The sequence below is a fragment of the Cnephaeus nilssonii genome (genome assembly GCF_951640355.1).
Source record: "Cnephaeus nilssonii genome assembly, chromosome: 3".
In the NCBI taxonomy this organism is placed as follows: Eukaryota; Metazoa; Chordata; class Mammalia; order Chiroptera; family Vespertilionidae; genus Cnephaeus; species Cnephaeus nilssonii.
In genome coordinates, this window is record NC_137074.1 from 6,981,438 (window position 1) to 6,996,740 (window position 15,303).

General features: G+C 53.8%; 1 protein-coding gene across 4 annotated transcripts in view; it reads left to right on the plus strand.

The window, feature by feature from the left end:
• ABCG1 (ATP binding cassette subfamily G member 1) overlaps positions 1-6,538 on the plus strand; it is a 64,085-nt gene extending 57,547 nt beyond the window's left edge. For 2 of the 4 annotated variants that reach the window (XM_079767083.1, XM_079767085.1), the window contains 7 exons: positions 608-759; positions 914-1,015; positions 1,881-2,049; positions 2,855-2,955; positions 3,070-3,225; positions 3,977-4,095; positions 5,539-6,538. In XM_079767083.1, the coding sequence (XP_079623209.1) occupies positions 608-759; positions 914-1,015; positions 1,881-2,049; positions 2,855-2,955; positions 3,070-3,225; positions 3,977-4,095; positions 5,539-5,767 (1,028 nt within the window). In that variant the 3' untranslated portion in view covers positions 5,768-6,538. Of the gene's footprint in view, positions 1-607; positions 796-913; positions 1,016-1,880; positions 2,050-2,854; positions 2,956-3,069; positions 3,226-3,976; positions 4,096-5,538 lie in introns of all 4 variants that reach the window. The other 2 variants (XM_079767082.1, XM_079767084.1) reach the window with 1 other exon arrangement.
• Positions 6,539-15,303: the final 8,765 nt, after the last annotated feature.

Sequence of the window (15,303 nt, forward strand, 5' to 3'; positions counted from 1 at the left end):
GTGACCAGCAGACAGACAGTGCTGAGCCCATGTGGCCTCCTTGATGAAAATGGGCCACCGCATCCTGGTATATGAAAGGTGGGGCGGATGGTCCCAGACCTCAATGCCCCCAGGGTGCCAAGCACACCTCAGGCCCTGGTCACCCCTTTTTCTGTGGTCCCACTGAACTGCCACAGCTCTCATCACTCATGGCCAGTCCCACGTGCAAAATGCGAGCTCTCCAAACAGAAATCCTGCTCCATCCGGCTCATCTTCCAGCTCTACTCTGAGGCTTGGATGCCCACAGCAGGTGTTCAATAGCCCTGGATTGATGCCTAAGTTAATAGAGAACGAGCTAATTATTTACATTTACATTGTATTATTTACATTTACATTCTCCTGACATGAGACATGACCTTGCTGGGGGTTTAGAGCTGAAAGAACATTGGTAGCTAAATGATTTGACCGTATGATCGTGATCATGCACTTGTAGATAATCAGGTAAAAATATTCCCGCCGGATTCATGGCTCTGTAGTTGCAAACATGAACGAGGCCCACAGTTCACATTGGCGGTCTCAGGCTCTGATCCCCGGTTTGGCTGACGGCACGCCCCTGTGTCTCATGCAGTCATGGAGGTGGCGTCCGGTGAGTACGGCGATCAGAACGGCCGCCTGGTGAGAGCCGTCGGTGAGGGCCTGTGCGACGCTGACTGCAGGAAAGAGCCTCCTGCGGGGGATGGCGAGGTGAACCCCTTCCTCCAGCACCAGCCCTCTGAAGAGGTAAAGCCGTCAAAAGGATGGAAGGGGAGGAGAAAGGTAACTCCACCCCTCCCTGCGTTTTGCCCCCTGCGGCACGGTGCTCTTTCTTAGCCTTGCGGAACTGGGTCACGAGGTTGGGGGTCTCACCTTCTCTCCCTTCTCGGTGTGTCCTCAGAACTCCACTTCCATGGAAAGCTGCCACAGCGTCTCCGCCAGCTGCCTCACCCAGTTCTTCATCCTCTTCAAGAGGGCCTTATTGAGTACCGTGAGGGATTCGGTAAGCGTGTCTATAGTCACCGGCATTTTCAGGTGTATCTGTCCTGACTGTCTTCCTCCATTTGCATCAGTCAGCATTCACTCTGCGATGCTGCTGTGACAAACACTCCCTCATGTGCCAGCGGCTCTGACAGTAAATATCTGTGTTACCGGTTGGTGGCTGAGCATTGTGACTCTGCCCCCTGTTTCTTCTCATCCTGGGCGTTAGAATGGAAGGACAGCTCCTTTCTAGAATGCAACAGAGGGACAGTGCAAGGGAGAAATCAAGTGTAAAACTTCTGGTGGCAACTTGTCACTTGTGCTCACATTCCTCTGGCCAAAGCAAGTCATATGGCCGAGCACGTCGTCAGAGAGTGCACCCCTCCCTCAGGAAAGCACAGCAAGGCATAGGGCTCTGGGGCTGTGTGGAGGCTTATTGGGAAGGAGGTGTTGAAGGGTTGAGAACCAGAGTAACATCCACCTTTAAGGTGGACAACCTGACAACCTGCCCCGGACAGGTGCCTCTGGGACCTAGTGTGAAAGATGGAAGGGCTTGTAGCAATCCATGCCACAGCTCTTCAAGGGTGGCCTCTGATATATCCACCCTTGGTCCCTTTCTCCACCATCGCTGTCACTTGTCCTCTCCTCTGAAGGCACACAGACCTTGCTTGCAAGTTTTGAGAAAATCTGTTTTAACAGCAATAAAATGCTGCCCCATGTGTGTGTGAGTTGGTTTAGGGCTGGAGGTTGGTTTTTCTGGAGGAAATGGCGGCATGAAGCATGAGGTCTGCCATGGACCATGTCTCCAGAGGTCTTGGACCTGTTGTTCCATCACTACCCCATCCCCCACTTCCAGGCGTGTGAGTAACAGCCAGGTCTGCCCCCAGGTCTTAATGCACCTCCGGGTCACCTCGCACATTGCCATCGGCCTCCTCATCGGCCTGCTCTACTTGGGGATCGGGAACGAAGCCAAGAAGGTCATGAGTAACTCCGGCTTCCTCTTCTTCTCCATGCTGTTCCTCATGTTCGCGGCCCTCATGCCCACCGTGCTCACGTGTGAGTGCCCGACGGGCCACAGACCCTCCTCTCCTTCCTCATCTGTCATTCCAACCCACAAACTGGAGACTGAGGTCATGGCTTGGCCAAGAGGGGAGTTTTCTGAACATACAGTGTCTTGCTTTTTAAAAAATACAATACTCTTTGTAGACATATGCAAGTATTATTGTATTTTCTGTTAGACAAGAAAATACAGAGCCTGTTTAAGCCAAAGGATGGAAGGCTTTCATGCAGGGAGGAAGGCTGATGGGAGAGATTTCTAAAAGGTTTTCTAATCAGGAGCCCCTCAAAGGCACTGCTTACCTCACTGGTTATTAAGATAGCCCCGGTCCAGCCAAGTTTGGGAGGGGATGAAGCCATTCTGGATGGATTTCCATGCAAGTCTAGGTTGTTCGCAGAGTCACGTGGGGCTGACAGTGCAGACAGCCTTGCTTCTGCAGGACACCAGCATGAAGCTCCTCCCTAAATTGCCCAGAATTTCCAAGACCTCACAAGCGGTCTTGTCCGCAGGAAGGAACCACATTGTCACAGTTATTGAATGAGAATAAGCTGAGCGATAAGTGTTTTATTAATCGCTAAAATAACACTCATTATTGCATGGATATCCTCCACGCGATGAGTCCTCAGGTTATAAAAATGGATGGCAGTTTTCCTAGGCTAGTGAATCGGTCCTTATCTTTCCACCCAAACCCTGAGCACGGGGGTGTTGAAAGGCCCGTGTCTCGGCACAGGCCAGGTGGTTGAGCCAGTATTTGGCTCGCTGGGTATGTCTGCTTGACGCCTCCTCCGTTTTCCTGCCTCCTAGTTCCCCTGGAGATGGGCGTGTTTCTCCGGGAACACCTGAATTACTGGTACAGCCTGAAGGCCTACTACCTGGCCAAGACCCTGGCTGACGTGCCCTTCCAGGTACGTCCGGGAAGGGTGTGTGTTGGAGGAGGGGCAGGAACTCTCCTCGTACCCTGCAGACCGGGGTGGGAAATGGCGAGTTCCATGAGAGGCTGATGGGCCCTGTGTTCCCAGATCATGTTCCCGGTGGCCTACTGCAGCATCGTGTACTGGATGACCTCGCAGCCGTCCGACGCCGTGCGGTTTGTCCTGTTTGCTGCGCTGGGCACCATGACCTCGCTGGTGGCGCAGTCCCTGGGCCTCCTGATTGGAGCTGCCACATCCCTGCAGGTACCAGCTAAGGAAATGCCTCCCTGCTGCCCTGGGGGGCTCAGCACCGCCCGCTCCTCCTAATCCTGCCCTAACTTCCTAGATCAGCTTCTCCGGGTCAGTGTTTGGGTCAGGACGCACAATGTCCTGGCTGGTCACTATTGGCACCTCGACAGCAGCAGGTGCCTGGATGCGGCACTTAGTGTATGCCAGTGCTGTGCTCAGTGCTTTCCACGTAATAGCTCCTTTAGTCCCCAGCACACCCCTGAGTTAGATGCTGTGCTCTCCCCATCTTACAGATGCGAACACTGAGGCCCAGAGAGGCAATGCGATTTGGTCGGGGTCACACAGCTGGCTCAGAGGTCAAGCTCTTGATGCCTAGGTTTTGTTGCCTCAGGGGATCCACTGGCCCATCCCTCCAACCTCCTCCATTGCACCCCCACATTCCCACCCCATCTGAGTGCCCCTTCCAGACTCCTGGTCCCACCGCCCCCACAAACCCATGTGCACTTGCCGTTTCTGCACCTCCGTGACTACAGAGAGCTCAGGCCAGGCCTTTCCTTCACAGCTAAGCCGGGAACTTGGGTAAATCGTGCACCAAGAGCCGGCTGCTCACTCCCCAAACCAGACTCCTCCACGCCATCTGGCCCGTGATGACCCATCCTGAAAACCGGTCCTTTCTCAGCGGTCCCAGGGACTGTCCACAATATGGCCTCCAGGGCCACCTGCAGAGGCAGTCGGGCGGGACTAAGCTCTCTCTGTGTTCCCCCAGGTGGCAATCTTCGTGGGCCCCATGACGACCATCCCCATCCTCCTCTTCTCAGGATTTTTCGTCAGCCTTGGCACTATCCCAGCCTACCTGCAGTGGATGTCCTACATCTCCTACGTCAGGTAGCGTGTGTGCGTGCGTGTGTGTGTGTGTGTGTGTGTGTGTGTGTGTGGTTGTCATGGTGGGGGGCACCCTGTATAACTTGGGGCCCTCACAGAGACAGAGGGAAGAGGACTCTTGATAGCATGCAGATGCTCACAAAAGCCACATCTTAGCTGTCAGCTAAATGCCGGCACCATTCCTATATCACGGATCCCAGAGGATCGGTGCCTTTTATTTTTGTCCTAGTTTTGTGTGTCCTGCCCTCACCAACACACACACAACAAGGGTAAAATAAGTACTAGCCGCTCGTACCCTGAGGAGCCCAGGTGGGCCCATTGTCTGGCCCTTTGGAGATCTGCCCCGGGGGGGGGGGGTGGGTGGATTTCCACCTGTTAGACACTTCATTCATCTCTGAAATAAACATGCGTATGACACATTCCTGAATATAGTAAACCCTAATAAGAAATCCAATGGAATATTAAAAAAAAAAAAAAACAACAACAGTGTGGCTCAGTGGTTGAGCATTGACCTATGAACCAGGAGGTCACAGTTTGATTCCCAGTCAGGGCACATGCCTGGATTGTGGGCTCGATCCCCAGTAGGAGGAGGTAGCTGATCAATGATTCTCTCTCATCATTGCTGTTTCTATCTCCCTCTCCCTTCTTCTGTGAAAGCAATAGAAATATATTAAATTTTTAGAAAAAGGAATCCAGTGGGAAGTGGGTCACGACTGAAACACCCTAACATATTTGGACACGAGGATTCTGGCACATGGGCGCTCGGTCCAACTGCATGCTCCGCGCTCGGGGGCTGTCTGGCACGTAGGCCTTGGGGGCTGCACTTGTCTCCAGAGCTTTTCGATTTCGTGACACGCAGATCCCACATCGGAACAAGCTTTTCTTTTCTAGAATGTCAGTTCAGACCCAGGTGTTTTGTTCTGGAAACAAAGCCCTTGTCCAGAGTTTCAGCAACCTGTGCATGCGCCAACGCTGGGAAAACCGAGCCCGTGTCTTTCTCCCCAGAATTAGCGTTTTCGTTCCGACCATGTAGGGCTGGCAGGGAACAACGGAGCAGGCAGGACGTGTTTTGTTAGAGTGCTGCGTGCTGCTTGGAAGGCTCTCAGACATTCTGCTATATCAAACTTTTAGAAAGTATGTACCACCAGAAGTCATCCAAGTGGTTTTCAATTCATTTCCCTGAACAAATCCCTACGATTCGTTCCGTTTGGAGGAAATGAAACGGGAAAAACGTAGTGAAGCTGCCCGTGCGTTCATCTCAGGGATGCTGGGAGGTTAGGAAGTATTTGGGCGGGGGAGGGAGGGAGATAGAGGAGCCGACTGGGACCACGGGGAAGGCGGAGGGTATTTTGACCTCGGCACAGGGAGGCAGAGTCAGGGACGGTGAGGATGGCATCTGGTCGCTGGAGCAGAGCCTTCCTCACTCGGGGGCGCTTTCCTCCGCAGGTACGGGTTTGAGGGGGTCATGTTGTCCATCTACGGCCTGGACCGCGAGGACCTGCACTGCGACATCGACGAGACCTGCCACTTTCAGAAGTCGGAGGCCATCCTGAGAGAGCTGGACGTGGAGAACGCCAAGCTCTACATGGACTTCATCGTCCTGGGCATCTTCTTCATCTTGCTGCGCATCATCGCCTACTTTGTCCTGAGGTACAAAATCCGGGCGGAGAGGTAGAGCTCCCGACTGCCGGCAGACAGGAGCTTTAGACACTGCCGCCAAGGGCAGCTGGCAGAATCGTGGCGGCCAGCCTGTGCCCGAGGACACAGGACGACTGTGACCCGGCCCCTAGCCACCACGTCCGGCTGGTGGGTGCCAAGCGTTCGACGGCTCTGCCCCGGGGGACGGGTCTTCTCTCCATTACCCTTCCCAGCTTTAACTAGGAAGAAGATGTAGAAAGGATAATTTTCACGTGCAGAATTTCAAACGCCCACACCTGGGGCAGCATTGCAACCTGCAACAGAGCTGGTGACGAGGCTTCCTCACGACCAGGTAGCTCTGGTCCCGGGCGGAGGCCGCGAGCAGCCCCTCGCCTGGTCACTGCGCCGTTAGGCGTCCTGGGGAGCAAGGCGGAGAGGAAACTGGTTCTGTTTTATGACTTGTTTTTCATAGTTTTCATATTTCTACAGTTTGTCTCTTTTTCCAATGAGAAGTCGCTTTCCAAGCCAAAAGCCTGTGAATGTCATTCATTTTAAGAAACGGTGTCTCTTCCGCCCTGGTGGGAGGGTGTTGTTCAGGGGGACCCGGCTTCGCTGATAGACAGAACCTGGGAAAGCTGCAAGTGCGGGCCCCAAGTTGAGAGACTGGGGAACTGTCTGTGCGAAGCCGTGCGGAAATTTTAAGGAGTTACACAAAAAGTGGGAAGGCGAAGTTGGCCCACTCTTCCCAAGTCTTTTGTTTTCCCCGTGCTTCTTATTTTAAGCAAAATATATTGTTTCTTTCTTCCTACCTTCCTGAGCACTTTAATTTTTTGTTGTTGTTGTTGTTAATCCTCACCCGAGGATATCTTTCCATTGATTTTTAGAGAGAGGGAAAGGGAGGGGGAGAGACACAGAGAGAGAAACATCGATGTGACTCTCTCACACATCGATGTTTGGTGGCCTCCCACACACGTCCCGGCCAGGGCCTGGGATTGAGCCTGCAACTGAGGTACATGCCCTTGATCAGGATCAAACCCAGGACCCTTCAGTCCGCGGGCCAACGCTCTATCCACTGAGCCAAACCAGCTGGGGCTGAGCACCTTAATTTTGCCTAAAATATTCTAGAAGACCCACCCTGTTGAGTTTTTACAAACATTTTCCTTTTCCTCGTATATCACATCAACTACCTCCACTGAACCTGGGAACGCTGGGCTGAGGGACATCCAGGTGTGAACGCTGAGAGATCCCAGGTGCAGCCCTGAAAGATGAGCTGCCTGCTGAGACCCCGTTAGAATCCAAGGCCCTTGCAGGCCCCCGGACCCTGAGTGTGGCCCAGGGGTTCGTAGCTCCGTTAAACAGGCTGTGGGGGGGGTTCTGGTGGCAGCTCGGCCGTACCTCCTTGTCAGTGTTTGGTTTGTGCAGCCATCTTCCCAGTGACGTAACCACACGCGTAAATCTCTCTAGGGCAGGAACAGTGGTATCTGCAGGGCGACAGCCTTTGACTTCCTACCAGAGCTCCTGTGTGCCTGTCAGCCCCGGCAGTGTAGTATCTACAGGGTAGGAGGTGCCTCTGGCCAAAGAAGGTCTGAAGGAAAACGGCATTGCTTTCCCCTTCTAGACCATCACTGTCCCGGAGTCAGGGTCCCCTAATGAAAGATTGTATGTTTGTGGGCAAAAGACGCATGGACCTCTCTGACCCTCGGTGTCCTCTTCTGTGAATAATAGCGCTAGCTAGTCTTCAAGGCCACTTCAGCTCAAAGATTCCTCGGTTCTGTCCCCCAACACTTATTTCCCACTTCAGAGAATGAAAAAAGAGTTCACTTGCACACGGATTTGATTTGTAGATGCTTAGAGACCTCCTTTTCGCCTTTGACCCTTTTTAGTAAATAAACACAATCCAGGCGTACTAACGTGTGATTTTAAGTCCGCTTGTCCCGCACACATAGAGTAGCATTGCCTCCCAGGCCATGTTACTTAACCAGGGTCAAACGTAGCCTTTGCACAAAGTCTCCTTTTAATTTCAAGATAGATTTGCCTGTGAGACACCACACATAGGAAGACGCACACAGGGACAGCCTAGTGGGGGACAGAGATGGGAAGAGGAGAAAGTCATCAGTCTCGCCCCAGAATTGCATCAGGTGAGGTCAGTGTTCAAAGGCCTCTTCCCCTCCGCGTCAGCCCCTGGGTTGTGGCTCTGTGGCCCTACAAGGACATGCATGCCACGAGCTGCGCGGCGAGTCGACCATCTCACCCACAGAGCCGTTCCCTGAGCCAGCAGGGTCCCGTCTCAGCCATTTCAGAAGGAGACTGAGATTCCTTTAGATTTACAATCTCATCTCCAAGCGCACCTAAGCCCGCAGAAGGAATGTCTCCATAGGAGCTCATGCTCCCTGCATTTCAGTTTTTTACTGTTAGCTCATCCCGTAACAGATGAGCAACTGATTGAGGTCTCCCCCGTACCCGGGGGCAGATCTTTGGGGACGTGAGGGCTGTCGGGTGCTAGAAGGGAAAGCCGTATACAGAGTGGCCAGGGCTATTTTTTAAAGGATGCTAAGTGGGGTGTCGCAGGTGTACTGCCAGCACCCAGGATAATTTGCCTCGCAAGACCTAAAGCCGTGGTGAGTGAGCTTGGGTCACCCCTAGGATGCTGCTGCCTTCACCCCAATTCAACTCCCAGCATTAGAAACCCTTACAGCTTTCACTGAAATGCTGCTGTTCTGTTCTGATCTGCAGAAGCTGGCCTTCTGCTCTTGTTTTAGGGGAGTCTGAGAAAGTACCTTCTCCCAGTGGCCTAAGGTAACATCCCAGCAATGGACTGATGTGTTTTTCTAAATTGCTGTGCTTCGGAGGTCGGTGGTGATGTGTTGGCTTTCCTACGTGGGAATTGAAACCTGGCCAACGTCTCAAACCGGAGGCTTTTAAGTGCTTTCTGAATGTGGTGACGCCGACACCCCTTTCACTTCTGGCTGCTTCTTGATGTGGAGAAGGGGGGATTCTTGGGTAAAAAGGTGCATGGCTTCTCCGAATGTTGGCAGAGGGGAAATGGGAGCTCAGAGAATTTTGCTTGCTTTCTTCTTTTTATTTTATTTTATTATGTTGTTGATTTTTTTTTTTTTTTGAGAGAGAGAGAAATAGAGAGGAAGGGAGAGGGATAGAGAGATAGAAACATAGATGACAGAGAAACATCATCGATCGGCTGCCTCCTACATGCCCCACACTGGGGATTGAGCCCGCAACCTTGGCATGTGCCCTGACCTGGAATCGAACCAGCATTCCCTTGGTTCACGGGTCGACGCTCAACCACTGAGCCACCAGCCGGGCCAGAGAATGTCACTTCCAAATGGAACTTCTCAGGATAGAAGGGGCACCTGGGATTCTACCCACTGTCCTGGCTCCGAGACCTGGTCAGGGCCTGGTCCCTGCTGAGCCGCCCCATTCTGGGTGCCTTTCACCTCTGTCCCCACTGAGGTCATGTGGTGCCCCCCCTTTCTCTTACGCTTGTTGAGTATCAGCTAGGGAATGGCCTTCTTTCCAAGTCCCCGTGGTGGCGTGGGGAGCTCTCCCCAGAAGGGGAAGGAGCCCTCCATGAACATTCACAGGGAAGATGCCGGGATCACATGACGTCACCTCTGGGGGGGGGGGGCGGGCCTTCAGGACCCTTAGGTCCCAGGAAATGGGACTTGTGCTTTTAGGTAAAACTCGTGCACAGAAAGGTCATCTCCCACCCTGAAAAGGGCACGGCCAGGAGGTCAGGGACGGGCTATGTCCGAGAGGTCGGAATCACCGCGGCTCTCCCTGAGAAAAACGCGCGCTCCGATGGATTGAGCCTCTCTCTTTATCGAGTGTCCGGGCCCTGCCCTGATGCTTATGAATTCCCCACCTGTTCACTCAGCAAGTGTGGACCGACCGTCCCGCGCTTGGTGCTGTCCCAGGCACTAGGCCAGGGGAGAGCGCTCAGACAACACGGGCGGCCCTCCAGGGCAGGCAGGCAGCAGGGGCGGGGTGTGGGGGGGAAGGGGGGCATGGCACAGCGCTCCAGTCATCTGGACCTGCAGGGCACCAAGGCTGGCAGAGGGGCGGGAAGGTCCCGGGTCCCAGGACCAGGAAAGAGCGGAATTCGAGTCCCAGTCTGACCCCCAAATCTCCATTTCTTTTTTTCTTTCTTGCCACCCTGCCTCCTGTTCAAAGTGTCCAGGTGTGTGTGAACATGGCTTATACGGCATAACATGCAGTGCTAGCTTAGGGGCTTTTCATTCTGGACTCCCGCTCAGCAAACGGATAGCTGGGATGGGGGGGAGCCCATGCCCCGCCCCTCCTGTCGCCTTGCCCAGGGGCGTCCCGAGCTGGCCTGGGGCTGAGCTTACTCGGGCCTGGGTGGAGTGTGCCTCCCTCTGCCCGGCACGGCCTTGGCCTCCTCGCGCAGCTCGCTGTGGGCGAGCTCGGGCAGAGAGGGGCTGCCGAATGTGGTACACACACCGACGCGCACACACGTGCTCACGTGCAGGCTTGTGCCAGGCTGTATGTCACAGAATTATTCTGTGGCGTTTCCTTCACCTAAGAATCCTCAATCCCCCTTTACTCTGAGAAGAAGAGAAAACATTCCCTCACTCCACGCCTGCCACGCAAATGGTAGAGCAGGGTCCGAACCACGAAGGATGTCACCATTGCCAGCTAAGTGACAGTGTGACAAAAAGTAAAACAAAACAGCTTGGGGGGGGGGGGGGGCGGTGCAGAGCATATGAATATAACCTTAGATACTTCTGAGAAATGATGACTGCTAATAAAATATTCTATATAAAGCTTTTTTTTTGTTGTTGTTCACTGTTAAATGCTTCAAATACAAAATGATTCGCTTGAATTTGGCCAAGTGAAATGGATCTTGAGGTTGTATTGTGAATACATTTGCTGCACTTTTAGAAAGAATTCGGGTTTATTACTTAGTGTTCCGGTCTGACCCCTATTGCAAATAACCGCCTTCCTCTCTTGGGAACTTGCATGTTTTATGTTGAACTGTCTTAGAGTTTTGCGGTTTTCCTCCATCCTCCCAGGCCGGTCACCCACTTTTCTACCTTGTTAATGTTGGCCATGACCTCAAAAGGTGCCACGGCCCCCAAAGCCCGGCGGCCCGCCCGAGCCTTCCCTTCCATCCCCTTCAGCCTTGCAGTGGTCACCGAGAACACGGTCTCCGTGGACACGGGCTCCAGGCAGAGGGACTGCCTCATTCATTGCTCTGGGGCCTGGGGAACCCATCTCAGGCTGCGGCCTCTCTAGGGGGCAGCTCCAGGGAGCACCCCCCAATGAGATTGGCCCCAGTGGAGCTGAGCAGGACCCAGAGGAGCCTGGAGCTACAGCTGCAGGAGCGCCCAGGTCCTGCGCTTTGGCCGGAGCTTGCCAGCAGCGGTGCTCTGGGCTGGGCTGTCACACTGGACTCCCTCCCACCTGGGACAGAGAGAGAGCAGAGCCATACGAAGTCACGGAACCCATGGCCCCTGCCACCCTCCTACGTGACAGGGAAAGAGAGGTGGTGAGCACAGGGGGAGAGCACCCCGATGAGGGACAGCTGGTGATGGCAATGCCTGCGACCGAGCCTCCTGCCTCTGCAGACCCTCCCTCGGTCCAGCTCACGTTAAAGTCCCTCTGGGTCACTGCACTTGGCCTCTCACATCAGGGAGATTCCTCTGGGACAATTCTCGGGCCTCCCTGGGGCCAGGAGCAGGGAAGAAGCCTGGCGCCCCAGCCCTGGCACTCTGATTTTCACACTGGCAGCCTGTACTCACCCCCTTGCCTCCTGGGCAGGAAGGCAGTGTGAAGAGGGGGCTCGTGCCCACCCTCTGGCGTAGCTCGATTTTCTGAGAACTGTGGCGCATCCTCCCCTACGTCCTGTTCCCATCTTGGCGGAAACAGAGGGTTAACCTTGGCTCCATGTTTATCGTTCTCTCTGAGCATGCCAACGAGGAACCTTCCTCCAACAGACGTCGTGTGGCCTCCTCGAGGAGACCTGCTCTGTGCCCAGACCACCTGGGCACACACGTGACTCGTGTGGGCACAGGCTGGGCTCAGGGACCCAGTGCCACTCCCTCTGGATCACACAGTCCCCTGGGGGCCACAGCAGAAAGCAGTGCAGACACACCGGCCACCCGGTGTGCCCAGAGGGGGCATTGTTGTGGGCGGGGACCCACTTTGGGCCTTTCCCACCAGGCAGCGACCATTGTACGGCTGAAGGGAAGGGAACAGAAGCACAAAAGCTCCCTTGTTATGGCACCCACTGGCCTGGACCTTCCCAGGGCGTGCGGGGTGGGGGTTCCACAGCTGGGGTTGAGCTTGCTCCCCGGTCCCAGGGAGACCCCCACGGCCACCGCCTTGTAGTCCAAGTCAAGGACATGGCCAGAGCATGTGCGAGTTTCTCTCGGGCTCCGTGGTTTCACCCCGATGTTGGGAGTGGCATGAGCGTGAATGACGTGAATGAAACACAGCCAGGTTCAAAACCATTGCATTCAGTGGAGGTTCTCGGTGGGGTGCACCGTCCCGTTTGCTGTGTCTGCGCCGAGCAAATGTGAGGGAGACTCGGCTGATCCCCGTGGGTGCCTTCGGCCTGTACGTACGCCTGAATAAGTGTGGCCCTGAGATTGTATACAGTCAAATGGATCGCCTTATGTTCACCAGTGTTAGGAGATCTGGTTTGGGGGACCTTGTAAGCCACCTGCTGTTACCTTTCCTGATGGGAGTGATTTGTTACGTCACGTGCGGCGGGGTCCCGGGTGAGCTGGGAGGAGATGCTGAAGCCTGGGGGGCAAGCATCTGAGCGGTGAGGTGTGACCCCCCTTCTGGCCTGCCTGGGCCATTCTCCAGTTCCCTGAAGAGTGTCCCTTGAAGGAGATCTCGGGGGGAGGGGGGGCTCTTGCTGCCAGGACCTGAAGTGACCTATTGTCATTGCACTTCACCTGCCCTGAGGCCTGGTCCACACCTGCCCTTCCTCCGGGCACAGCCGTGGGTCAGCACGGGGAGCTTTCCAGAAAACAGCCTTTACCAACCAGGGCTTTGCTGGAGCACCAGGCATACCCACTGCTGGGGGAGTTACCAAAACCCTCTCCCCTGTGGGCCCCGATGGGCCCTCTCCTGCTGGGGCACAGATCAGGCCCCGCGGGGAGGCAGGAACAGTGACCATGGGCGCTATTTTGTTGTAGGGCCTTTGTAACCTTTATAGCTCCATCCGGGGCACCCCGGGGGTCTCTGTTCCATGACCTTGAGAAGCACAGACTGCCCCGGCTTAACCATAACTGTCTCCTCTTTCAAGTCCTCAGCCAATTAAAAATGGTAGCAAAGGTCTCGCCATTCAAATTGCTCGTCAAATCAACCACCAAACCCACATAAGAGGTTTCCATTTTCACCGTCACGATCCCCGCGGGAGGGGCACGGGGAGGAGTTTCTCAACAGAACGTGTACGTGTCCCTGGCGCCCCTCCCCTGTTTGCTCTTCCCGTGTAGCCGCGTGGGTGCAGCCCCCCGCCGACCGTGGCTGAATCTGTTGTGAATTGTTGCCTTTGATGAGCAGCTGTTTCAATGTTTTCCCTTTGTTTTTCCTTCCAAAGCAAGAGTCAATGCAAGTAACATTTTTTTAACCAGCGTGCAAACGTGTGCACATATCTGTATGTCTAATATAGAATCATGGAAGCCCTGTTTTTTATAAGACTGTATGGGTAACTTTACTTTGGTCTAGCCATGTTCTCTAGGAAATACAGTTGCTTGCGCGCTGTGAGAGGTTTGCACTGTTGTAGGTAAACCCGCATATATATATATATATACATACGTACCTACACATATATCTATATCTATATATTTTAAATAACCTGGGCTCTCTGGGGCACTTGTTCCTGGCCGTTTCACTCCATTGGAACACAGGCCCGGGCAGACCCCAGATGTGAGCTCTAACTCTGACCGAACACACCATGGCTCGGCTTTATATATTTCTGTAGGGTTGCCTTCTTAGGTTTGTACGTGCATTTTTTGCAGACTTGAACTTTGTCTTCTGATAAATTAGATGCCATTTATGAAAATGTGACGTAAGTCAAATAAAGCATCTTTGTTTTCAGATTTCATTTCTCTCTTGCTTGCTTTCAACGACACCAGCCCTCACACAGCGGGAGGCGGGAGCCTGCGTGTGGCCGAGCGCGAGGACTCTCTTCCCCGTCTCACGCCGCCCTCGCTCTATCCAATGCAGCAGTTTCTTCGGCAGGTGTCCTGATGGGTCCCAGTGAAGTGGGGGAGAAAAGTAAGAGTGACGGCAGTGGTACGCCAGCCCCCCCGGTGCTAGGTGGCAGGTAGCACAGGGTCAAGTGACTTTCCATACGTTGTCTAATTTAACAGCCATCCTTGGGGCCAGAGAGCCACCACCAGCTCCATTTCTTAGACGAGGAAACTGAGGCTCAGAGACTAGATAACTTGCGGAGTTCGGATGGCGAGAGTGTAACCCCTGACCCCTTCAGCACACTCCCCAGCTTGGGAGGAGACATGGAGAGCAAAGAGGAGAGCCCATCTTGTCACACGAAGTGGCCGGGAGGAAACTTCTCCCAGACGTGTGGTTAGCGGGTAAGATGATGGACAAACGTCCCCAGGTGTCAGCAAAACCCCTCCTCTCTGTGCCTTTGAAAGTGGAAGAATTCTGGAATAGAATGATGCATTTCAGTGAATTCCAACATGTTCTGAAACAATACACAGCTACCCAGCCAACCCGGAAGGGGCCATTGCCAAGTAAGTGTTGAAGCAACGCCTTTCATGACCAACTGCCCTTACATCCAGGAGGAGGGGAAAGGCAGCTATACTACATGGCACAGGAAGTAATTAACAACTTTAATGGCCACAGTGCACGTGTGTGTGTGTGTATATGTGAGGGCTCCTGTTATCTCCCCTTTCACCAGCAGTAAGGGGTCTGGCTTCTCCTGGGCAAGTCAAGGTTCTCATTCCTGGAAGGTTCTAGAAATGTATAACATGTTTAAGTCAATGAGGAAGGTATTTGATACTGAAATGATCCCTGGATCTTGCAGAGCCTGGCTCATTATCTGGATTCACCCTGAGCTGCTGGGAGATGAACAGTCTAGAGCAGTGATGGTGAACCTATGACACGCGTGTCAGCACTGACACGCGTAGCCATTTCTGATGACACGCGGCCGCCAAGGATGAAACATTTGCTGCTCCTGAGGATGAAACATTTGTGAAATAATGTTTTTTCCTCAAAGTGACACACTACCCGAGTTATGCTCAGTTTTTTGGCGAAGTTTGACACACCAAGCTCAAAAGGTTGCCCATCACTGGTCTAGAGGCACCCTGAGCAGGAGGCAGGGCGGTTTGATGGGCGGGTAAAGGCCACCGGGGCCATGGGCAGTCGGGGCCATGGGCAGTCGGGGCCATGGGCAGTCGCTGGCAGTTGAGTGCCCAGGTGCCTGAAGTCCTCCAATGATGATTGTACTACCCGCACGTCCCAGGTTTGAACCTTAGCAAGGCTGTGCTCTAAAACAAATTTCTCTGTTTCCTCATTTGCAAAGTAAAAGTAAATACAAGATTACTCACTGCACTTGGA